This window comes from Peromyscus leucopus, chromosome 15, assembly GCF_004664715.2.
Source record: "Peromyscus leucopus breed LL Stock chromosome 15, UCI_PerLeu_2.1, whole genome shotgun sequence".
Taxonomy (NCBI): Eukaryota; Metazoa; Chordata; class Mammalia; order Rodentia; family Cricetidae; genus Peromyscus; species Peromyscus leucopus.
The window spans coordinates 5,677,193-5,702,722 of record NC_051076.1 but is presented as its reverse complement, the minus strand read 5'-3'; the positions used below and the strand labels follow the sequence as shown (position 1 = coordinate 5,702,722).

The 25,530-nt window shown below is 46.3% G+C and overlaps 1 protein-coding gene and 1 non-coding gene across 2 annotated transcripts in view; one reads left to right on the top strand and one right to left on the bottom strand.

The window, feature by feature from the left end:
- Hhat (hedgehog acyltransferase) overlaps positions 1–25,530 on the bottom strand; it is a 268,490-nt gene that overhangs the window by 228,824 nt on the left and 14,136 nt on the right. Inside the window, exons 3-4 of the mRNA XM_028882840.2 lie at positions 15,993–16,060; positions 5,407–5,520 (exon numbers count right to left, since the gene is read on the bottom strand). Coding sequence (XP_028738673.1) covers positions 5,407–5,520; positions 15,993–16,060 — 182 coding nt within the window. The remainder of the gene's footprint in view (positions 1–5,406; positions 5,521–15,992; positions 16,061–25,530) is intronic.
- On the top strand, positions 13,121–13,235 carry LOC114702422. The gene has a single exon (XR_003735991.1). It is a non-coding gene; the product is annotated as a U5 spliceosomal RNA (small nuclear RNA).

Sequence of the window (25,530 nt, the reverse complement as noted above, 5' to 3'; positions counted from 1 at the left end):
ACGTACACACACACACACACACACACACACACACACATACACACATACACACACACACACACACACAGAGAAAGAGAGAGATAATTTTTTAAATTTACATCAGACACTCAGGCATCTGTAGATTTTGACATATTTAAGGGTTCCTGGAAGCGATCATCCAGTGGACCCCAAAGGTCCACAGCAACACTGCCTCAGAAGAGAAGCCCGAAGTAAGAGCTTCAAGTAAACTGAGTCCCACACTGGGGACTAACGGCCTGACACAGGGACCCTTGGGTTCACAGTCAGCTACATCCAGACCACAGTGGCTGTCTCATTTCACACTGTACCCAGAATGCACCTGTCAGTGCCCACGCTTCCGAGTCTCCTATGCATAGAATCATAGCTGATGTATTTCTCTACAACATGGCTCACTAGTTCACCATCACGAGCCACAGATGCACCAGTGCTGATCACAGCAGCTAGCCACAGATGCACCAAAGCTGATCACAGCAGCTAGCCACAGATGCACCAACGCTGATCATAGCAGCTAGCCACAGATGCACCAACGCTGTTCACAGCAGCTAGCCACAGATGTACCAACACTGATCACAGCAGCTAGCCACAGATGCACCAACGCTGTTCACAGCAGCTAGCCACAGATGTACCAACGCTGATCACAGCAGCTAGCCACAGATGTACCAACACTGATCACAGCAGCTAGCCACAGATGTACCAACACTGATCACAGCAGCTAGCCACAGATGCACCAAAGCTGATCACAGCAGCTAGCTACAGATGCACCAAAGCTGATCACAGCAGCTAGCCACAGATGCACCAACGCTGATCATAGCAGTATAATCTGCTCTATTTCATGAAATGGTTCTCTACAGCTCATCTGTGTCACCATGGTGGACACCGGGTTACATCTAGCTCTCCATCTCCAGAGAGCACATCAGTATTCACACTGCTATCTGTTGGTGAATGCCAATGGTTTACCATAATACACTGCAGAGGACCCATGTCCTCCTTCCAGAGGTGCTTGGGCAGTCAATGCTTGGTCTCTTCAGGGAATTCTTGCTTATTTTTGCAAAATTGTAAAGTATGACTTGATAACTTGTGGCTGTTTTTAAGATGCATTTGCTAAGCTGGGTGGTGGTAGCACACGCCTTTCATCCCAGCAATTGGGAGGCAGAGGCAGGCAGATTTCTGTGAGTTCAAGATCAGCCTGGTCTACAGAATGATTTCCAGGACAGCCAGGACTACACGGAGAAATCCCATCTCAAACAAAACAAAACAAAAACAAAGATGAATTTGTTAAGTTATTAATGAGGTTTGACTTTCCCCCAAGTTTAGGGATAGTAAGTCATTTACTTATGGGTAGAGAAGCTTTATGTTAGAAACAGAATGTTAAACTGTGGAGATGGAAAGATGGCTCAGTGGTTAAGAGCACTGGCTGCTCTTGCAGAGGATCTAGGTCCAGTTCCCAGCACCCACAGTGCAGCTCACAACCACCTGTAACTACAGCTCCAGGGGATACCACGCCCTCTTCTGGATCCACCCGCACCAGGCACACACTTGGTGCACATACACACATGCAGGCAAAACACATAGACATAAAATATTGTAATTTAACTGAGTTGGGGGTAATTAATTTATTTATTTACATGAATGAGTGTTGTGCCTGCATGTTATGACTGTGCACAACATTTGTACCTGGAGGAGGCCAGAAGAGGGTGTCGGGTCCCCTGAGACTGGAGTTACAGACAGTTGTGAGCTGCTATGTGGTTGCTAGGAATTGAACCCAGATCCTCTGGAAGAGCAGCTAGTGCTCTTCACTGATGAGCCATCTCTCCAGCCCCCGAAAAAAGAAAAGCAAAACAAAAATTAATGAGAAACTCCTAAAAATATCAAAAATTGAAAAAGTAAACATAAATTTGAAGAATTTATAATAATTTATTAATAATAAATAAACACTAACTAGTGAAAGCTGAGGCACTTTCACTAGTTAGAAAGAAGAAAGATGCGCTCATCATCACCTTGGGAACAACAGAATCCCACTATATTATATACCACTTGATCCATTCTAAAGTTCTATGAAACTTGAACATATCCAAGTCTGACAGAATCTAACACCTTAGCTTTGCCACTGCAGAAGACAAGTGACCACTGAGGTACAGAAGTCGTCAGAACCATTAGACAGCGCATGCTGCCCAGGCTTCCATCTTTGAGACAGAATCAGAAAGCACCAACTTTCCAGAGAAGATGTTCAGCACACACCTCTAACCAACCAGGGACCAGCCTGTTCCTCGGGCTCAGTGCTAGAAGGCCTTTTGGCCCTCAGTCCCATCACCTCCTTGAGTGTCTCAAGGAATGGAGCTTGCCTCTTGGGTTGGTCCAGGCCAGTCTGGTTGAGTCTGGGTCTCTCTTGCAGATTTCTAAACACAGGCTCATTCTTCACATTAGGGACTGGTAGCAGAAAGCCTCTATCAGCAAGTTCTGGGCAAAAGCCAGGCAGTCCTAAGTGACAGAGTGAGCCCTCCTGGAAGTCTCCTGGGCTCCCTGGTAGCTAGCTAGCCCTGAGAAGCTGCCACAATCCAGCCTCTTGTGAAACCTCTTTCCAAATATCTGCTTTGAAGACTTGTCATAGGCTGACTCAGGAACAAACCTATTGGAGAAATTATTTTGGCCACTCCACGTGGTTAAAAGGATATTTATTTAATGGCGTAACTCACAAATTAAGTAATAGGTAGGTCTCAGGGTCTGGGGAAGGTGTACCGCAGTCCAGCGGTGTTCTCTGGAGCTCTGCACAATCCACCTCCACCATTCAGCGTCCAGGCACAGAGAGAACGCACAGAGAGAGCGCTGGCCCATCCAGCTCTCGGGTCTCCAGGCGCCTTCCCTGGCCCCGCCTCATAGGCGTGACAGTTGCCAGAGTCTCAATGGGGGTTGGAACTTCCAGAACCAAGCTGGAATGGCTACCCACTACATCTCCCCCTTTTTGTCTAAATAAGAAGGTTCTAAACTAATACAAGACTATATACAAAGGAATGGTTATCAAATATTGTCCAGGAATAATGAGGGATAATGACCTAATAAGATGTAACTACAACCAATGCAAACAATATCAAGCAAGAAACACATACTAAAATCCAGAGAAGTATAGAGCATAGGTAAATGGCATGTTATAAAGATCATTCAAAGGTGTCCTATCCTAAAGAACCTGAATCTAATACTCAATATGTCCTATCTAAGATATTATATATACTAAGTTCTAACTATAACTGCTAGTCTTCAATCCCATCAAAGACCTGAGAAGGAACATAATGCTACCTGAGAAATGGTAGATGGATGCAAGCAACTTTCGGGAATCTTGCAAGAGTAGACCAAGACAGCTGGCAGCCTGGACAGTCACCTAATGTTTGTCAGCATTGTTGGTGCATTCAAATTGGCTACAGGCCTAGAGTATCTGACAGACCATTTTCAGAAGCAGGAATTCTGAAAGACCATCTTACCCTGTCTTGGCAGAGTACAGTGGTCGCTTTCCTTGTGTCCTGCTTGTCCAGAAAGGAGAGCATTGCATTCATACTGTCAGCCGTCAAGGCAAGGGCAGTTCTTTGCCCAGTAGGCCATATTGTGCCAAAAAGACAAACTTCCAAATGGAAATGTCTTAGAAGCCCAACATTCTCTCAGGATCAATTGGTGCAGCCAGGAGCAATTGTGTCTCACGTCAACAGAATTCTAAGTTATTTAAATGCCATATTCTCTAGGTCTATGAAGTGTTTGAAGATTACCTGTCCATCTGACCTATGTATCTGTAAATCTGGATAACCTAACTAATATAACTATAGAGATGGCAGGCATAGGTGACTATAAATCTATAAATCTTATCTACCAAAATAACCTAAAGACTAAGGCTTCACGTAAACAAGGTAAATAGTCTATAAGCAAATGTATGGTGAAGAACGATGACTTCAAAATTGTGACACAAGATATTTATAACAGAGGTAGGAATATATAGTGCAATATGCAATATGACAATAATCTTAAATATATATCAATATACCGAATATCCTAAACAGAAGTGGAACATATATAAAGTATATAAAGCTGGAATGGCTACCCACTACACAAACCACCACAGGATCCAGCATAAAATGACACTACACTGCTCAATAATAAAGTCATCTGGTGTGCGCATGCGTGTGCTTGTGCGCGTGCATACATGCGCGCGCACGAGCAGAGGTCAGGAATCATTCTTCCCTCAGGAACCATCACCTTGTTTTTTAAGACAGGGTCTCTCGTTGGCCTGGAGCTTGCTATGTCGGCCTGGCTGGCTGCCTAAGTTCCTGGGATCTGCCTGGCTCCAGCCCCTCAGAGCTGGTGTTTCAGGCACCCCCATGCCCAGCTGCTCTTTATGTGGGTTCTGGGGTCAAACTCAGATCATTGTGCTTACACAGTAGGTATGTCACTGACAGCACACACACACACACACCCAGCTCTGTTGCTACTTTTTAAAAAGATTTGTTATTCTACATGTATAGATTTTGGCCTATGTGTTTATATGTGCACCACATGTGAAGCCAGATAAAGGCAATGGATCCTCTGGAACTGGAGTTACAGACCATCATTGTCTTAGTCAAGTTTTCTATTGCTGTGAGGAAACACCATGACCAGGGCAACTTGGGGAGGAAAGTGCTTATTTGGCTTACACTTCCACATCACTGTTCACCACTGAAGGAAGTCAGGACAGGAACTCAACCAGGGCAGGAACCTGGAGGCAAGAGCTGATGCAGAGGCCATGGAGGCTTCTGCTTACTGGCTTGCTTCCCATGGCTTGCTCCTCCTGCTTTCTTAGAGAACCCAGGACCACCTGCCCAAGGATGGCACCACCCACAATGGCTAGGCCTTCCCCATCAATCACTAATTAAGAAAATACCTTACAGCTGGATCTTATGAGGCATTTTTCTCAATTGAGTCTCCCTCCTCTCAGATGACTCCAGTTTGTGTCAAGTTGACATAAAACTGGCCACTACAGTTGTGAACCACCCTGTGGGTGTGGGAACAGAACCCACATCCTCTAGGAAAGCAGCCAGTGCTCTTAACTGCTGAGCTATCCCATTTGCCTCCACTTCCTATCAATAATATCTTCCACTCCCTTCTGACCTGTGAGGCCACACATATTCTCCCAAGCACAAGTCTTCACTAGATCATTCCACCAGGGAGTGAATGCCAGCTGAGTCAGTTCACTCTGAAACCTTTGTATGGGATCATTTTAGGAAATAATCTGGAGGAAGTCAATGCAGGGAGAGATGGGAAGACACCTTCAACTGAAGAGTCACTTGGACTAATACTGTTCCCAGGCTTCCCCATCTCCTGATTCGTAGCTCAGGCCTCTTCACCAAACCCAAATGACACATGGACTCGTACCTTCTTTGCGAGCAGTATGGCCAACTGAGACACAGCCAAATGGCCAAGGAAGAGCCACACCAGGCTCCGTTTCCCCCATTCCAGCCAGAAGTTCCACTCAAAGTCAGTCGGGTCCTAGGAGGGAAGAACAAGAGGTAACATTACCAGAGGGACGGTACATGTGTGTGACCTGGAGACAAGGCATTTCCAGAGGGACTGTAACATGTGTGTGACCTGGAGACAAGGCATTTCCAGAGGGACTGTAACATGTGTGTGACCTGGAGACAAGGCATTTCCAGAGGGACTGTAACATGTGTGTGACCTGGAGACAAGGCATTTCCAGAGGGACTGTAACATTTGTGAGACCTGGAGACAAGGCATTTCCAGAGGGACTGTAACATGTGTGTGACCTGGAGACAAGGCATTTCCAGAGGGACTGTAACATGTGTGTGACCTGGAGACAAGGCATTTCCAGAGGGACTGTAACATGTGTGTGACCTGGAGACAAGGCATTTCCAGAGGGACTGTAACATTGTGAGACCTGGAGACAAGGCATTTCAGAGACTGTAACATGTGTGTGACCTGGAGACAAGGCATTTCCAGAGGGACTGTAACATGTGTGTGACCTGGAGACAAGGCATTTCCAGAGGGACTGTAACATTTGTGAGACCTGGAGACAAGGCATTTCCAGAGGGACTGTAACATGTGTGTGACCTGGAGACAAGGCATTTCCAGAGGGACTGTAACATGTGTGTGACCTGGAGACAAGGCATTTCCAGAGGGACTGTAACATGTGTGTGACCTGGAGACAAGGCATTTCCAGAGGGACTGTAACATGTGTGTGACCTGGAGACAAGGCATTTCCAGAGGGACTGTAACATTTGTGAGACCTGGAGACAAGGCATTTCCAGAGGGACTGTAACATGTGTGTGACCTGGAGACAAGGCATTTCCAGAGGGACTGTAACATGTGTGTGACCTGGAGACAAGGCATTTCCAGAGGGACTGTAACATGTGTGTGACCTGGAGACAAGGCATTACTGGAGGGACCGTAATATGTGTGTGACTGGAGAGAAGGCATTACCAGAGGAACTGTAATATGCATGTGACTGGAGAGAAGTCCATTGGGAGTCCAGATTCTGTCAGATGGCATTTGCCCACTTAGAACCCCAACCTTGCCACCCACCTTGAACTGTCCCCCCCAGCCTGACCTCTCCACAATTCTCCAGGTCTTCATGGACACTGGTCCTCCAGGATGGAACTCTATTTTGTTAGCCCATTTTGTAAAAGGTAAAACAGACTAATGGATCTTAACTCATGTATCCAAAGTCACATGACAATAAAGAATGAGCTCCGATGCTGTGGTAGTTACCTCTCTGTTGCTGTGTTAAAACACCATGATTGAGGAAACTTATAGATGAGGCTTTTATTTGTGGCTTACAGTTTCAGAGGGTTAGTGTCCATGACCATGAAGTAACAGAGAACAGCAGCAGGCAGACAGCATGGTGCTGGAGTGGTGCCTGAGAGTTCACATCTTGATCCATAGCACGGGGAGAGAGAGCTAACAGGGAACGGCATGGGCTTTTGAAACCTCAAAGCCTGCCCCCAATGACACACTTCCCTCCAACAATACCACGCCTCTTAATCCTTCCCAAACAGTTCCACCAATTGGAGAGCAAGTATTCAAAAATATGAGTTTATGGGGGCCATTTTCATTCATCCCACTACTGATGCCAAGACACTTTCTCACTAATTAGACATAGTACACTGGCATAGGGTAGGTGTACTAACTCTTTACTTACAGTCAACATGATAACTGGAAAGAAATGAACTAATTTCATATCAACTTGCAATAAAAGAATAACTATGGTATGTGTCTGCCCCTTCCCCTGGAGCAGCTCCTGTAAGCAGAACACTCTGGTACCTGGCTCCATGTCTGTGAGGCAGCCACAGGGGCAGGTGAGAGGACATGAGGAAATTCAACCTAAGGAGCTCCATCAATGGCCACAACCGTGAAGCTGAGCACAGAGAGATTGGCTGTCCACAACATACAGCATGGCCAGTAAGCATCTCAGTACCACATGATGGTCAAAACTTACCCAGCTTATGTGGGTGGGGGAGGGGGCCTTCCCTAGCCTGCTAAGGGTGAACATCCTCCTTATCTCTACAGGAGGATTCAGTACCCCACTTGAGTGGAAATTTACAGGAGAAAAATTTAATCACACCTGAAATGTAGGAAGCAATTTCATGCCGTTTATTAAAACAAAGCATTTGTGTGCTGGTCAGGGTTTTGTCAACTTGACAAAGCTAAAGTCACTGGAGAGGAGGGAACCTCAACAGAGAAAATGTCTCCATAAGATCAAGCTGAAGACAAGACTGTAGAGCATTTTCTTAATTAGTAATTGATGGGGAGGACCCAGTCCATTGTGGGTGGTACCATCCCTGGGCTGGAGGTCCTGGGTTCTCTAAGAAAGCAGGCTGAGCAAGCCATGAGGAGCAAGCCAGCAAGCAGCTCCTCTCCATGGCCTGTGCATCACCTCCTGCCCCCAGGTTCCTGTCCTGACTTCGCTCAGTGGTGGAGCATAACCCTTTCCTCCCCAAGTTGCTTTAGGTTAGTATTTTATCACAGCAGCAGAAATCTAACTGTGACAATTTGCTTCCCAGGACTGAGTTCACAAATAAGACCACACACACACACACACACACACACACACACACACACACACACACACACACACCAAAAGTTTAGACTTGTGCTAGCACACAGTATTCAGATATGTCATCTGCGGGGATGACCAATCCTCATTGTCAACTTGACTGGAATTGGAATCATCTGGGAGACACTCCTCTGCCTCTGCCTGTGAGGCTTCTCCAGAAAGACTGAACCAAGGAAGAAAGAACCACCCTAAAAATGAATGGGATTGCTCCACTTGATTGGGCTCTCAGGCTGAACTAAAAAGGGAGAATGAGGAGAAAGTGAGCTGGGCACCAGCATTCATCTCCCTTCTTCCTACTACAGATATAATGTGACCTGTCACCTCACATTGCTGTCACCAAACCCTCCCTGCCATGACGAACTGGAACTGTGACCTCAAATGTACGAAATAATCTTCCTTCCCTAGGCAGCCTTTCTTAGATATTTAGTCAAAGCAACAAGGAAAGTGACCGATATGCATGCTCATAACTGTGAGTCCCGTGCACTTCCTGTCCTGTGTTAACTATCATGCTTCACTTCGTTCTATTTACTAAAAAAACCACACTCGGGGCCCGTAAGACCGTGGTGGATAAAAGTGCTCTCTACACAAGCATGATGACCTGAGTTGATCCCCCGGACCCTTGTGAAAAGCCAGACATGGTGATAAGCATTGGTAATCCCAGCACTCCCAGGGCAGGAGCCAGACCGCCAGGACAGGCTACAAGATAGCATCTTCTGCATAGGACAGGAAGCTGCACCAGCTGACATCCCACTGTGGATGGGGGACATCCCCCCAGGCCCCACCCATGCGTGAAGAGATGGCTGCTAAGGGAGGTAGAATTGTCTTCCAGGGATAAGTCAGCCAATCCCAAGTGGTCAGTCCTAAAAACGTATAAATACAAGCAACACTACACACACACACACACACACACACACACACACACACACGGAGGCATGCACACTATTGAAGAAGAGGTCATGAAGTTGAGAGGAAGGGGGGGCATGAGAGGAGTCGGAGGGAAGGAGAGAAGGAGGGGTGGAGGGCGTAAACAAATATAGTAAATATAGTGCTCATTATACGAAATTCTCAAAAACTAAAATAAAAAATTAAATATGAAAAAAACCATGGCCCAGTCTCTCTGATAAATCACAACTTTTCCAAATTTCAGCCTGGGGAGAAACCTATACAACACAAGGTGCGGCAAGGGGGCGTTAGCGATGAGGTCAGGCTGTTTCCCCGAAGTTCAGGGGTTCTATGTCATTAACCTATGAGAGCTCCCAAGTGCTGTAAGGAAATATTTTCAGAACTGGGCATCCATGGAATGCCAAGGTAGCACTTGAGAAGTGAAAGTTAAGATCCAGAAGTTCAAAGGTCATCCTCAGCGACATGCTGAGCTCCAGGCAAGTCTGGGCCACAGGAGCCCCTGTCTCAAAAAGACAACAGGGCCAGTGAGATGGCTCAGTGAGTAAAGATGCTTGGCCGGCCTGGTGACCTGAATGAATCCCCAGGGACTCATATGACAGAAGGAGAGAATCAACTCCCGTGAGTTGTTCTCTGACCTCTGCGCATAGAATGTGTGTGTACACATACACATGCACACATGTAAATTGTTTTGTAAAGACGTCATGGCAGATGTGATTTTTGTTGATGGATATTTTACCTGCACATGATTCCAAAACCACTTCAGCCCTCTGTAGCACAACTCCATGACTTAGGTGAGAAGGTGGAAAACTACACTTCCCAGAATGCCTTGCTGCTCACCTGTCTGTCAACCACTATGACTCTGAAAGTGGAGGAACATAAGGAGGTCTGTGAGACTCTTCTGGAGGAAGAGTGGCAGAGGCCCTTTACTGAACACCACAGGGTCCATCACCTGAAGTGTGCAGCTTCCCAAGCCTTTCGTTAGTGTGATCACAGCACAGGTTCCCAAGCCGGAAGCTGGCAGAAGAAGTAAACCCACCCCGACTGCCTATAAATCTGCAGACAAGACCACAAAGGGAGGAGAGTCCCACAGGAAGTCTGCACAGAAGAGGTGCTTTCTGGGTGAACTCGGGCTCACCCTTCACCCAGCAGTTACTGGAAGACATTTCTTTCGACAGCTGCTTTGCCATTTCTAAAATGACTCAAACTAAGTCACTTTAGGGCTCACCGTTTCCAGAACCAACAGCCACCCCCTGCTGAATGACAGCCGCTCCTGATCTGAACCTTCTTCTCTAGGACGCGAAGTCTCTGCTGAGCCACCTGTGCCACCACACGGGTGAAGAGGAGGCTGGCAAGGAGGGGCAGAACCAAGAAAGCCAACTCAGGCAGCGTCGTGCCGAACACCCTCACCGCCTCAGCCTGGCCCCGTGGTTCAGGGGTCACAGCCAAGGAAGATGAGAGTCCTCACAAGAGGGACCCCCCGGCTCCGGGGGTAAAGGGTTTGCTGTGCAAGCATGTCTACCTGAGTTTGGCCCCGGAACCCACGTAGAAAACAAACACAGGTGTGGTGGCTTGAGTGTGACCCCCACACTGGGAGGTACAGACAGGAGACCCCTGGGCTCACTGGCTAAGCAACCTGTCTCAAAACACAGGGCGGGCTGTGACTGAGGAAGACACTCAGGCATGAGCACACATGAGGAAGACACTCAGGCATGAGCACACATGTGCACACGAGCAAATGCACAGGAGAAGTAATTACATCTGAAGGGCCTAACTGATGGAAGTCACTTCCTCTGATATCTTCACCCCAACTGCCGACCTAAGCCCCCAACACCCCCGGCTACAGATCTCCACCCACCAAGCTCCCACACTCTGGTAATACCAGCCACATGTACTTAGCCTGACATGGGGAGACTTGCTCCCCACTTTTTATGCTCCAGAGCCTTCCCTTTGTTCCTGAAGCTAATCCAGAGGAGGTCTGTATTAGTTACCGTAACAATCTCTCTAAGGCTGAGTGCTTTATAAAGAAAAGAGGTTTATTTCACTCCTAGCTTTGAGGTTCAAGGTCCTGGCACCGGCTATCCTAAGAACCTCGTGGTAGAATGGCAGGAACAAGTGTGACTAGGGAGATCACAGAACAAAGCTAGAGGCCAGAGGGACAGATGCCAGACCTTCTGAGGACACTCCCTAGTTTCTCTGCTGCTGTGATGAACACCATGACCAAACCAACAGAGCGGCGGATAAGGGTTCACTTCATCTCAGGTTATATTCTGTTCTCCAGAGAAACCATGGCAGGAACTCAAGGCAGGAGCTAGAAGCAGAGACCATGGAAGAGTGCCACTTACTGGCTTGAGTTCACTCCTGAAAAGCCCCCAATCCTTTCCTTTTTTAAAATATGATATATGTCTATAAACCTGAGGAGGCCAGGAGAGGGTGTTGGATACCCTGGAACTGAAGCAGCAAATGATTGTGAGCCACCATTTGAGTTCTGGGAATCAATCCCGAGTCCTCTGCAAGAGCAGCCAGTGCTCTTAACCACTGAGCCTTCTCTCTCTCCAGGCCACTCTCAAATGTTCTGTCACTTTTAACACTGATACACTAAGAACCAAGCTTTCAACATCCTCCTGCCATAGCCAAACCACAGCAGAATCAAATGTCTAAAAAGAAATTCTAAATTCCAGCATGAGCTCAGGATCACACACACACACACACACACACACACACACACACACACACACACACATACATACACACACAACTTCTTCCCACTGACCATGTTTTCTCCAAAGCATTTTTGGAGAGAATTTTAAGTCACGAACAAGGCTGATGTAAACGCTGGGAATCACGACCCAACATATGTAATTTAAGACAGCTGTGCTGGTGACGCTTGTGATACCACTGTCTGGGGCAGCAGTTCTCAACCTGTGGGTTACAATCCCTTTGGGGAGGGCATATATCTGATATTTACATTACAATTCATAGCAGTAACAAAATTACAGTTATGAAGTTGCAATGAAAATAATTTTATGGCTGGGGGTCACTACAGCATGAGGAACTGTATTAAAGCGTCACAGCATTAGGAAGGTTGAGAACCACTGCTCTAGGGGATACAAGAGGATCTCAAGTTCAAGGACTTCCTCAACTACATTGCTAACTTGAGGCCAGCCTGGGCTACATGAGATCCTGCCCCCCCCCAAAAAAAAGTAACACAGTAGAATGACTACAGACCATATTACACAAACTCACGCCTCTCCTGATGGTATTGATTTGCACACGTCATAATACCAGCTCTCCAAATATCAGAGACAGTGTGTGTCCCTATAACATGGAGAAAATAAACATCTCCAGTCCTTTGAGGACCACAGCCTCTCACTCCAGCCCTGATAGTCAGAGAATTTGGCATGGTGGCACATGCCTGTAATTCCAGCACCTGGGAGGCTAAAGCAAGAAGACTACCATGCGCTTGAGGCCAGCCTGGGCTAAGTGGTTAGACACGGTCTTAGAGCTTCTTTACCTAGGGTGCTGCGGTTTCACGATCTGCACGTGACCGCGTGATCACGTGATCATATGATAATACTGTACACGCACTCACAAAGAACATTAGGAAATCTGCATGAGGCCTGTGGATCTGACTGGGTGCCTCCGTTTGCAGAGTTCTCTATAGAGATATGAAATCCCCAGTAAGCTTTGTTATCGTTGCAACCTCCTGCAGGTGTATAATTACTTCTAAATAAATAGATTTATAGAAAATAAACAGAAATCATACTCCAAATCCCCATAAATACAACAAATACAAGCAAGTGCCTGCACTGAACCGGTAAGTCCAGACATCCCTCCGCTCCTCCCCCTTACGGTGATTTGCTGTGAACCAGGTATTTGTGAAACCTGGAAACCAGTGAGTCAGACTTCTCATTTGCATACCCATAATTCCTTGCATGTAATACAATCTTTGAAGTCTAAAAAATATATATGTATATATATATTAATCAAAAACTCTAGCTAAAAGAACTTGGATTACTTAATAAACAAGGTGGTGTGAAGTTCCTGGGGGTTGAAAATCTCACTGTCAATGAACTAGGAGCTGCAGTTACTAGTAGACACAGCTAAAGTTACTCCTGCATACTCTGGTTTCTCTTCAGATCGTATAAATCTTTCGCCTTTTACTAAAGATTTCCGTGGAGAGGAACAAGTCTGAGTCTTAACCAATTTTTTGAGGCCTTGTTTTTGCAAGGCTGATAACTTGGTTCCAAAGTAAGAATGGTTATTGATGGGATGGCTGGTTTCTCATGCTTTAGCAAGAAGGGCTCTAGGCTTTGGTTCCTGTTGCTTCATTTAAGGAACTGTTCTAGGACAATGACCCATCAGTGGCATAATGAACTCTACAGGTGTACAACAGAGGCACTGGTTGATGGTTTGTATGTTTCTTAAATATTCCTGTGCAAAGTTGAGGTCTACAAGTCCTGGTGCACACTTGGACTATACCAAGACCCTGACCCAAAGAAAATACAGGCAAACAGTTACTTTATCAGTTCAAGATGTAGCTCAACCACCATTTACTCCTCTCCCCCCAACAGACTGTCTACAGCACTCAGTGTTGAAGCTTAGCAACCACAGTGTTAGTTAGACATGGCTCCTTCCAAAGTTCTCACAGTGTCTTGCCATTACAACTACCATCTTTTGGGGTTTGATACAGGGTCTCCATAGGCCAGGCCACACAATCCTCCTGCCTCACCCTCCTGAATGCCCGGGTTACAGGCTGTAACCCCTGTACACCATCAGGCCAACGCTAATATCCTCTTCAAGCTTTCAGTGGGGGAGATATTCAGCAAGGGGCCCAGTGCTAAGGACAGGTGTCCACCTCCTTGGTCTGCTGGAAACTTACCAGGCCTCAAATTTTTCTAACTCCACTCCAAGCCACCTACACAATATGCAATGTGACAGGCCATAGCAGGATGAACAGATGGGTGCTCGGGGGGCACCAGACAGTTAAGATAGCTGTCGGGTGACTCCAGGGCGTGACTCTCAGCACTGAGAACTTCATCCCCAAGGCAGGGGTTGCCTACACACATGGACCCCTGATGCTGGTCATTACGAGAGATGTCAGGAAAAAATCCTAGACAAAGTCAGGGTCCAGACCCTGGAACCTTAGCAGGACCTGGTAGAATGTGGGAGCCAGGAAGGGTGTGGAGGCAAAGCCCCATTGTCTAGAAATAGCCACAGGCCATGGGGTTGATCGTAGTCCTGACAGTGAAGCCTGTCGGTGACGCCTAACCCCGAGTTCACTTCCTTAGGCTTCTCTTCAGCTGAGTCTCCTGCTCAAAGGCAGGTCTGCTTATTTTTGCCTCTGGCAAACAATTCTGTATTATCAGAAATGCCTGTGGTGCTTTTATAAGACACACAGTAACGCTGGGTCTACAGTGACCCATGGGACTACCTCCCTGACTTCCCAGATCCCACTGGGACGAAACTCCCCAGTTCCCTCATCTTATAAGCAGCACAAGCTACCAACCCTATATTCTTACTAATGATTCTAAAAAGAGCTGTTATGAAATATAAACATCTAGAAAAGGTGTCATAAATACTAGTCCAATTTACATTCAGTTGTATTAGGGGTTGTGTATCTGGGTGAACATGTGTGTATATGCATGGAAGTGTGTGTGTGTGTGTGTGTGTGTGTGTGTGTGTGTGTGTGTGTGTGTAGGACAGCTTGCCTGAGCCAGTTTTTTTTGCTTTGTGTGGGTTCTTGGGCCTGAACGGTGATCAGCCTTGGCAGCAAGTGCCTTTACCTACTGAGCCATCCCACCAGCTCCACACTCGGCTTTCCCATAGGTCCTGAGGAATCGACTGCGGTCCTTAAGCTTGTATGACGGGGACTTGACTGGTTGAGCTGTCTCCCCAGTCCACATAGGAATTTTCACGGAACCGTCCAGCGTGTAGAACAACAAACGCCGGAAAGGACACCCCACACAGGGCGAGGCCAGCACCAGCCTGGCATCCAACACTCTGTACAGCCAGAGTGGAGGAAAGGCTGGGCAGCCTGGTGAGCGAGGTTGGGAGGGGAAGTCAAGTTGCTGCAAGTCTAGAACCTGAAGCTACCAGCACAGCCTCGGGACAGGGCGGGCAGCACCACTTCAGAAAGGACGGCCTCTAAGCACTTGTCGGGAAACAGGAAATTCAGAAGACCACGGGGCATTTTATGCCCCACACCAGCCCATGAGAGCAGCCGGTGTCAGGATGGAAACACCACAAACACGGAGTACAGGTGAAGTGTGCAGTGACATTCCTTAAACACTGAAACACTTGAGCACTCCAAACAAACACTGAAAACAGAAAAATGAATGCGCTGTTCGGACGTGGCTTTGGCTTGAAGCACCATCAACTGGCCCTGAGCCTCCCTCCATCCAAGTCAACAGTGACATGGGGTCCTGTTAGGGAAGCAGGTGGTGGTGGTCTGAATAAGAACGGTCCCCATAGGCTCATATATCTGAATGCTTAGCATCAGGGAGTGGCACTGCTTGAGAAGGATTAGGAGGTGTGGCCTCGTTGGAGGAGGTGTGTCACTGGGGCTGGGCTTTGAGGTTTCAGAAGCCCATGTCAAGCACAGAGTCTCTTTCTCTCTCTGCCTGTGGGTCAGGATATAAAACTCTCAGCTACCTCTGCAGCACCGTGTCTGCCTGCGTGCCGCCATGCTCCCTGATAATCAACCTCTGAACCGGTGAGCCAGCCCCTAACTAAATGCCTTCCTTTATAAGAATTACTCTGGCCATGGTGTCTCTTCAGAGCAACAGAACAGGGACTAACATCAAGGTTCTGGTGGGAGCAAAGGGTGAATCCTGCTTCCCTCCAGTGGAAGAAGACGAGCTGGTACACAGCACTTCCAGAAAAGGCACACATCTCCGGATGGCCACCGAGCACTCTGCCATCGCACAAAGCGAGGCAAGACGCTGGCAGGCTTTAAACATCAGAAGGCTGGTCACTATCCACCCCGTACCTTCTTCAATCCTCCAAATAGAGAGTCCGTCTCCAGCTCAAATTCTTGGTCCAGTTCATCTTCATGCTCTAATAAGAAAAAATAATATCCATTAATCATGCCTTAACTAAATTGGGTGTAAATAGCAGAAGGACCCAAAGAAGTTAAAATACTTCCTGCAAACCCAGTAGCAGACCAGCCCGCCATATCCCTGTAATTCCTTCCCTATGTTGTGACCTGAGTTCCAGGGATGACTGATAGAAATGTCCCTCTCACCTTGGATAAAGGCTAAAAAGGGAAAGAGAGATTGTGAGGGAAAAGTACTCGACACGAGGAGCCAGGGAAGCTTGCAAGGCTTGGCCGTATAGAAACAGGCTGTCCGAAGAGTGGGGTGTGGGATCCCTGCAGGCAAGGCGTCCTCACGGAGTCCTGAGGATTGTCACTCCTCATGGACAGATATCCAATGGCAGGTTCTCAGCATCTCTTCTTTCTTGGGCAACTCGATTTTGCAGCTTTGAGCCTTTAGATAATTGTAGACTGCCTTGGGAATGACTCACATCTGTAATCCCAACACTTGAGAGGATGTACAGGTATGGAATATTTTTACATAGACCATGACTCAAAACTGGTGTGGCATCACAGAATTATATGACAGGAGCTAACAAGGTTTATAAAGTAGAATGTCAGGATAGTAATCATGCTTATAGGTGACCAGTACAATAGACTACTGCATGTACGTACAACATAAACACGTATACAACAAAGCTGAGACCTCATCACCAAACAACAGCAGCAAAAAAGGAGAAGGAGGTTCTCTTAGGGCTCAGTGTCCTTCATGGTAGCAACAAAGACTGAAATGTCACTCTGAGCCTCGCCCTCACAGCAACCCCCACCTCTGCCTCCTGAATGTTGGCGTCGCAGACGTGAGCCGCCATCCAGACAGACTAAAATTAGCTAAAAGCTCACAGCTGCAAAATCGAGTTGCTCAGTGAAGAGCAGATGCTGAGAACCTGCTGCAAGACATCTGCCCATGAAGAGCAGCAGTCCTTGAGATGCCGCGAGGACACCTGGCCTTCTGGGAGCTCACACCTCACTCTTGACAGCCTGTTTCTGTGACTTAAATGCAGTTAGACAAGTGACTACAACAAAAGGACAGAAGCCCCTCTGCCTGCAACTCCTCCCCTGCCACTGAAAACAATGGCTGGGGAGCCCCATCCCAACACCACTGGGGACCAAGCCTGGAAACCCCTACATCCCTGGGGACAAAGTCTGGAAGCCCCTTATGCCACTAGGGACTAAGCCTGGGAGCCCTCCATGCCACTGGAGACCAAACCTGGAAATCCCCCACATCACGGAGGACAGAGCCTGGGCTCCCCATGCCACTGGGGACCTGCAGCCAAGACAACTCTCTGCTAAGGTCCAGTTCCATTTCCCAAAACACGGCCTGAGAACATTAGAAACAGAACAATTTCCACCCAAGAGCCCTGGTTATCAGTCAGCTCTTTATTCTCCCCCTTCACAAAAGGCTACATCAGATTCCCATCTACCTACTAAAGGCGAGATTTGCATTTTAATCGCTGCCAGTGAGCTGTTGTGTAAATCATTCACTCACAACCATGAACCTTCCACTTTCACCCTACCAATTCCATAGTAGTTCTGAGGTAGGGTGCTTAGAGGTCATTACACACACACACACACACACACACACACACACACACACACACACACGCACACTCGTCATGCCCTGCTGTTTCTATGCATTTGAAAAACTCCATTCAGCTCCCACTGAACCTTATTTCCCTAAGAGAAGACGGCAGACTGTGGCAATAAATGGAAACATGGAGGGGAACAGAAAAGATGGGCTTCTAGCAAAAGAACTTAATGGCAAGCCACACTCAAATATTCATAAGCAGATTATGTTATAGCAAAGACATACATGATAAGAAATGGGTTTTCCATGACACTTGAAGCCCAGAGCTTCTTCCCTCCTCCAGTTCCCTCTCAGAATGAGAATGTGACTCACAAATAACCCAATAAAAACAAGTGAGATCTGTAAACAAGATGCAAATAGCAAACTGCAAGAAGACGCCCACTAAGGCCACTCCTCCCGAAATCTGAACTTCTGAGGCCATTCGCTGATGGAGCCCTGTTGGGGGAGGGGCGTGTCGCCAGCACAAATCACTGACTGGAGGCAGGGACAGGACCAAGAAGCTGGGGCCCAGATACTAGAGGTTCAGTGAGAGATACTGTCTCAAAATAATAAGGTGGCTAGTGAATGAGGAAGAAACTCCACATTATTTGCTGTTTTCTCAACCACCATGTTGTTGTGCTTGGCATAATGTTCCTGGACCACACACCTTAAGGACCAGAATCAATACAGAAGGAGACACCAAAGCAGGCCTGAAAAGGGCTAGACTAAGAGATCTGGCATCCCTGTAGGAAAGTCATGAGTGACAGACATGGTCAAGTGCATGAGGAGGTCGCCATCTAGCACACTGGGAGCCTTGACTGTCACTGTGAGAACAATGCAAAGCACTTAAGTCCTTTCACTGGGCCCTATTAAACAAAGGGTGATCCCACCCACCCTCAGCAAGCTCCCAGGGCAAGGCCACCTGTTCAAAGTGTTCCATGTTGTTCCCCTCAGCATGGAATGAGCTCTCTGAAGTCACCAGCCTGATTGCGAATAAATTCTCTATTCATAACAGGAAGTAATTGCCTCCTCACAAAGCCCTTGTCCTGTGAGAGGTTGATGCATTGCATGAACCGTGTTAAAGAACAGGTCCACTCACAAGGGCTGCTGTGCGTGCGGGCAGGGAGAAGTGAAAGCTTGGGCAAGTGTGTTTGACTCCAGCCATACCCCACCCTGGAGCCAACTGCTACACAATAACAAGAAACTGGAGGTGGCAAGTCAAACAGAAACTTTGCACCTTGAAAATGGCTCTTTAGATTCCCCAGGTGCTACGATTTGTTTAAAGAGACTTTAGCAACAGATCACTGACTTGTAAAGAAAGGAAAACAGGCAAAGTGAAAACTCAAATCAAGGGAAAGAAAGCAGAATTCCATTTGTGCAAATGTCAGGAAGAGGCCACATGCCTGGGGACTGTGGGGTCAGCAGGACCCAACTTGGCTACCGTTCATTAGAAAATGATTGGCACAGGAAACAGAAAAGCTGCTGAGTTTAGCTAAGTCCAAACTCTGTTCTTTGAGAAAGAAAATAAACCTGCTAAAGGGATAAATCTGAACATTTTCTTAAGACAGGGAGATGAGGTGTGCAGTATCTGAACCGTCTAAGAAAATGACACATGACTGTAGTCAACGCATTTGAAGAGCTCCATGACCTGGGAAGATATTATCATCAAACTGCCTTAAAAAGAAAAATGGAAACATGCCAATAACATGCCAGATTTTTGGAACTTTTCAATCAATCCACTTTGGAGGAGACTTGGGCCTCGGCAAGCTGACAAGAGTGAATCCAAGTGGACAGAGATTTCAGGTACTAGTTACAGTGGTTCACGAGGAAGGGCCGCATCCATTGTACACAAACAGGCAGAGTGCCATGTCAAAATCTCCAAGGCTAAAACTTCGGTCTGATCAGGCGCACTCAGAAACTGATTCTTATTTCAACTTTGAGAATAGCAGCCAGGGTGGGTGCAGAGTCTAAACACCATGGCCAGGGTGGGTGCAGAGTCTAGACACCATGGCCAGGGTGGGTGCAGAGTGAAGTCGGGTTGCTCCTCAAAACTTGATTCCCTCAAAAGAAAAAGAAAAACATTAGCAGGTTGAAAAAAGAAAATCCTCTATCATCTGATGTGGGGCTGCAAGTGATTACAATTCAACCCTTATTCTTGGCAGCTTTTTCTGTCATGGACTTGTCTAAGCATATGTGCGTGTACATGCTCACATGTATAAGTGTGCATGTGTGTACAAGTGGTCAGAGGACACTCAACCTTGGCTGATGTCCCTCAAGAACATGGTCCATTTTTATTTTTGAGACAAGGCTCTCACTGGGCTAGAACTCATCAAACAGGCTAGACAAGGTGGCCAGCAAGCCCTGGGGACCTGCCCGTCCAAGTCTCCCCAGCTGACATTACAAACTACCACCTTCAGCTTAAAAAAAGTCTCTGGACACTGAACTAAGACCCTCCACTGAGTCATCTCCTAAGACTGTCAACTTTTATTTTAAATGCTCACTTATTTACATGTATGAATATTTTGTCTGCATGCATATAGGTACAACATATATGTGCAGTGCCCACAGAGGTCTGAATAGGACATTGGATCCCATGGAACTGGAGTTACAGGTGGCTGGGAGGTGCCAAATGGTGCTGGGAACTGAATCTGGGTCCTCTGAAAAAGCAGAAAATGGTCTTAACCACGGAGTCATGTGGTGATATTTTGAACAAATAAAACTTGCCTGATATCAGAGGACAGAACAAGCCACTAGATTAAAGATAGAGGCTAGGCAGTGGTGGCACACACCTTTAATCCCAGCACTAGGAAGGTTGAGACAGGAAGTGATCTGGCTGGATAGAGAAAGGAATATAAGGCGGGAGGAGACACAAACTGCCTCTCCGAGGTGCTTTCAGGCTGAGGAGTTGGTGAGGTGAGAGGTGGTGGCTGTGGCTTGCTCTGCTTCTCTGATTTTTCAGCTTTCACCCTGATATCTGGCTCCAGGTTTTTATTAAGACCAATTAGGATTCGTGCAACAGAGTCATCTTTCCAGCTTCTGGACTACAAATCTTTAAAAAGGAACTAGAAAGATTCTTTAAAATGGCTTTAAAATGATTGAATAAAACTGTAGAGTTTCTCAGTGGTGGTACAAGCCATTCAAGGCCTTCCTCTGAGGCTGCAACTAGAACAGGACAGAGCACCTCCGCTGTTCTAGACACCGTAGTGAGGGAGCAAAACATCATTGCTACCTGCAGGGTGTTAGCAAGAGTCAAATAAGTCAGTGGGATGGAAATACTTCAGTAAATTGCTAGAATATAAAACAGATGAACCAATGTAAGTATCTTTACTATAGATATAATCAAGTAGAAAATATAATTGGAAAACTACCCAATCATGAAAGAAAAATGATCTGGGAAATGTTATAAATAAGAATTTCAGGGTGGTGGCAGTGGTGGCACACACCTTTAATTCCAGCACTTGGGAGGCAGAGGCAGGAGAATATCTGTGAATTTGAGGCTAGCCTGGTCTACAGAGTGAGTTCCAGGACAACCAGGGCTACAAAGAGAAATCCTGTCTCAAAAAAACGAATAGCAGTGTTGCTGGAGAGCTTCTCTCCAGGTTCCACCAAACCCCGCAGTCCCACAATCCACTTATAAAATAATCACTCAGATGCTTATATCACTTACAAACTGTATGGCCGTGGCAGGCTTCTTGCTAACTGTTCTTTTATCTTAAATTAACCCATTTTTATAAATCTATACCTTGCCACGTGGCTGGTGGCTTACCGGCATCTTTACATGCTGCTTATTCTGGCGGTGGCTGCAGTGTCTCTCTCCTTCTTCTTGTTTCCCCAATTCTCCTCTCTATTTGTCCCACCTATACTTCCTGTCTGGTCACTAGCTATCAGTGTTTTATTTATATAGAGTGATATCCACAGCACTTCCCCTCTTCTTCTTTTTTTAAAAAGGAAGGTTTTAACTTTAACATAGTAAAATTACATATAACAAAACGATTATCAAGCAAGAATTACAGTTACAATATTAAAGAAGATGTCCTATCTATCTTATATTTGTGAGTTTAAGGTTTTATATCTAACTTATCTTTTATCATAACTGAGGAAATTATAACTATCTAGTCTTTAACCACATCAAAGACTTGAGAAGGAACATAATGGTACCTGAGAAATGGTAGATGGATGCAAGCAACTTTCAGGAATCTTGCAAGAGTAGACCAAGACAGCTGGCAACCTGGACAGTCACCTAATGTTTTTCAGCATTGTTGGTGTATTCAAATTGGCTACAGGCCTAGAGTATCTGACAGACCATTTTCAGAAGCAGGAATTTTGAAAGACCATCTTACCCTGTCTTGGCAGAGTACAGTAGTCGCTTTCCTTGTGTCCCGCTTGTCCAGGAAGGACAGCATTGCATTCGTACTGTCAGCCATCAAGGCAAGGGCAGTTCTTTGCCCAGTAGGCCATTTTGTGCCAAGAAGACAAACTTCCAAATGGAAATGTCTTAGAAGCCCAACATTCTCTCGGGATCAAATTGGTGCAGCCAGGAGCAATTGTGTCTCATGTCAACAGAATTCTAAGTTATTTAAATGCCATATTCTCTAGGTCTATGAAGTGTTTGAAGATTACCTATCTATCTGAAATATATCTATGTATACCTAGAAGACTTAACTAACATGGCTACAGATATGATTATCATAGATGACTAATTATTAATCTATTTTTAATTATCCATTACAATTTTAAATGAGTTACATAAACATAATACCTCAAACAAGAATAGAAATATATATATATACAGTATAACAAAATTAACTTCAAGTTTGTATCAATAAACTAAAATTTATACCAATGTAAAACATTTTAAACATAAACTAAAATCTATACCAATGTAAAACATTTTAAACAAGTTTTTCTTTAAAAGTAGGTTGATTAATCTATCCTTTTATCTTATCATCTCTATATCCTCCTATATATCTATATCATAGCAGGGCATACAGTCAGAAGAGGCGGATGGCCCGTCCAGTGCTTCCACAGTGGCCACCTTCGTCCCCGGCAGCTGCCACTAATGACCACTCTGGTCTTCAGAAAGGCTTACATCAAAGTGGTACAGCCACAAAACCAGCTGGCCTGTTTTAGAGAAGGGCATTCATGCAAGACTCCTTAGTCAAGCCTTAGGATCAAGGTAGGCCAGGGCATGGCAGCACAGAGAGGAGGCAGGAAGATGTCCATGAATTTGAGGCCAGTTTGTGCTATACAGTGAGACTTTGTCCAAAAACAAAGCAAAATGCAAGATGCATAACAGGGAATATCTTCCCTTGCGTTCCAGGTGAGTGTTCCCACCTCTCCTGAGTCTTAAGGTATACAGCTGAACATGGACAGTTCCTTACAAAACCACGCTTGCCACAGGATCAGCAATGGCATTGGTTAGTACACAAGTGAGGTAAGAAGCCATCAGTGTAAAACCCTGCACACCACTGTTTACAGTGGCTTCGTGTGCAGCTGCCAACACTCGGAAGTAACTGCAGTGTCCTTCAGTGGTCAACGGACAATTCATGCAGTACATCCAGACACTGGAATACTACACAGTGCTCAAAGAAGACTTATAACCTAAACCCTGGTTTGATCCCCAGCACACAAGAACTGGGCCTCAAAGCCCACATCTCCCATCTCAACACCCAGGAAGTGGAGGCAGGAGGGCCAGAAGTTCAAGGTCATCCTCAGCTACATAAAAAGTTCAAAGACAGTCTAAATGCTGCATGAGACCTGTCTCCAAAAGGGAAAAGAAAGGGAAAGAGATGAGCTGTTGAGCTGTGAAACACATTTAAGTTCCCTCAACGCTTCTCCCTAGATGGAAGAAGCCATGCTAAAAAGACTACAAACTATGGGACTCTCACTATAGGACATTCTAGGAAGAGCAAACCATGGAGACAGTAAAAAGACCAGAGGTTGCGGGGGATGAGTGACAGGACAGCATTTTTGAGCAGACAAATGCTGTGTCATATTCTAATAATGGACATACATCACTATACACTTCCCTAATCCACAAAGTATAGGATACCCGAGTTGACGCTCTGATGGAAACTGAGGACATTGGCCAACAATGCTGTGCCAAACAGACTCAACTGGACAAATGCACCCTGTGGTACTGGACACTGACAGGAAGTGGCACAGACACAAACTAGAACTCAGGCATTGGGAATCTGGACACACTATTCAGCTTTGCCACAAACCCGAACATTTGAGAATTCTGGACATGCTATTCAGCTTTGCTACAAACCTGAAACTACTACAAAACAAAAGAAAAAACCTTTCCAAAGGGAAACTTTTCACACAATAGTGAGTTATAAAAAAAATGGCAGTTATTATTTTTAAATCACAAAACTTCAAGATAGCTTATCACGTAGCAAAAGACAAGTAAGACAGCCATCTATGGAAGAGACTGACTCGCTGGTAAGATGCAGCCATCTAGGGAAGACACTAGCTCGCTGACAAAAGCTATCCTTCCTTTCTTCTGCTCCAACAGGGCACCTTCGTGCGCTGGGTAAATGGCTCCCCACCAAGACAACCTCTCCAGGCTGCTCTCTCGGCTAATGAGAACCCCAGGACTAGTGCTAGAGGATGGGGTGTGGACAAATACGACAACTCCCTCGAATGGCCAACATGGAAGTCAACCCTGGTGAGCTGTAGGGTGGGATAGGCTGCCCAGAACCTCTTTGCTACTGTATTGTATTACGGTCCTGGGATCGAACAGGACCTGACAAATGCTAAGCATACCAGTGAACTACACCCCAATCCTGCCTTTGCCATTCTCGGTGACTGCATCACCTCTCCCCTCTCTCCCCTGCCTTCAGAAGCTAGAGAGACGGCTCAGTGGTTAAGAGCACTGGCTGCTCTTCCAGATGACCTGGGTTCAATTCCTAGCACCTACATGACAGCTCACAACCATTTATAAATGTTCCAGGGGACCCAACACATTCTTCTGGCCTCCATGGGTACCAAGCATGTCATGGGGGCAAAACACTCATATGCATAAGATAAAATTTAAAAAGTATTTTTTAAAAAGACAGAGCCCAAATCTCTTAGTGGACCTGAACAGCTGTCACACTCCTACACCTGTTCTTCAAGCTGAGGTCAGGTCTCCCCATGACCAATCACTCTGCACCCCAGTTCTGCTGAGTGACTTGTGGCTCTCCTACCATGCTGTGTTCTCTCTCATCCCAGTGGCAGATGCAAGCTTATCTACAGCCTACAACCTCATCTCTGTCCACGGGTCCTCAGCATTCTTTGCTACCTGGCTAGCGCCTAAGCTCTCTTTAAAAATTACATTTATTATTATCATATTTTCGTGTATGTGGGTGCACCTGTGCATTATGGTGTGCACACGGGGGTCAGGAGACGACTTTCAGGAGTCCGTTCTCTTTCCACCTTTCTGTGATCAGCCACTCCAGGCCAGCGCTTTACCCACGGAGCCAGCTCCCTAGCCCGGTTCCTCCTAAAGACTGGCTCAGCAGCCCTGTGTGGTGGCTCCACCTGCCATCCCATTACTCAGGAGATCAAAGCAGGAAGACCACTGTGAGTTCAAAGCCAACCTGGGCTACCAAGCAATTTCACGACCAGTGTGGGTAACTTAGCAAGTCCCTATCTCAAAACAGAAAGTAAAAGAGAGGAATGGGGAGGTGGCCTGGGGGTAGAACGCCTCTAGCATGTGATACAAGATCCTGGGTTCAGTTCCCAAGACGGGAAAAATAGAAAAATTTAAACTCTGGAAGAGGGGCTTGGGGCAGTACATTTCTGCAACCCCGAGCTACTTAAAAGGCTGAAGCAGGAAATCCTGGAATGTGGTGCTAGCCTGGGCAACACAGCAATATAAAAGAA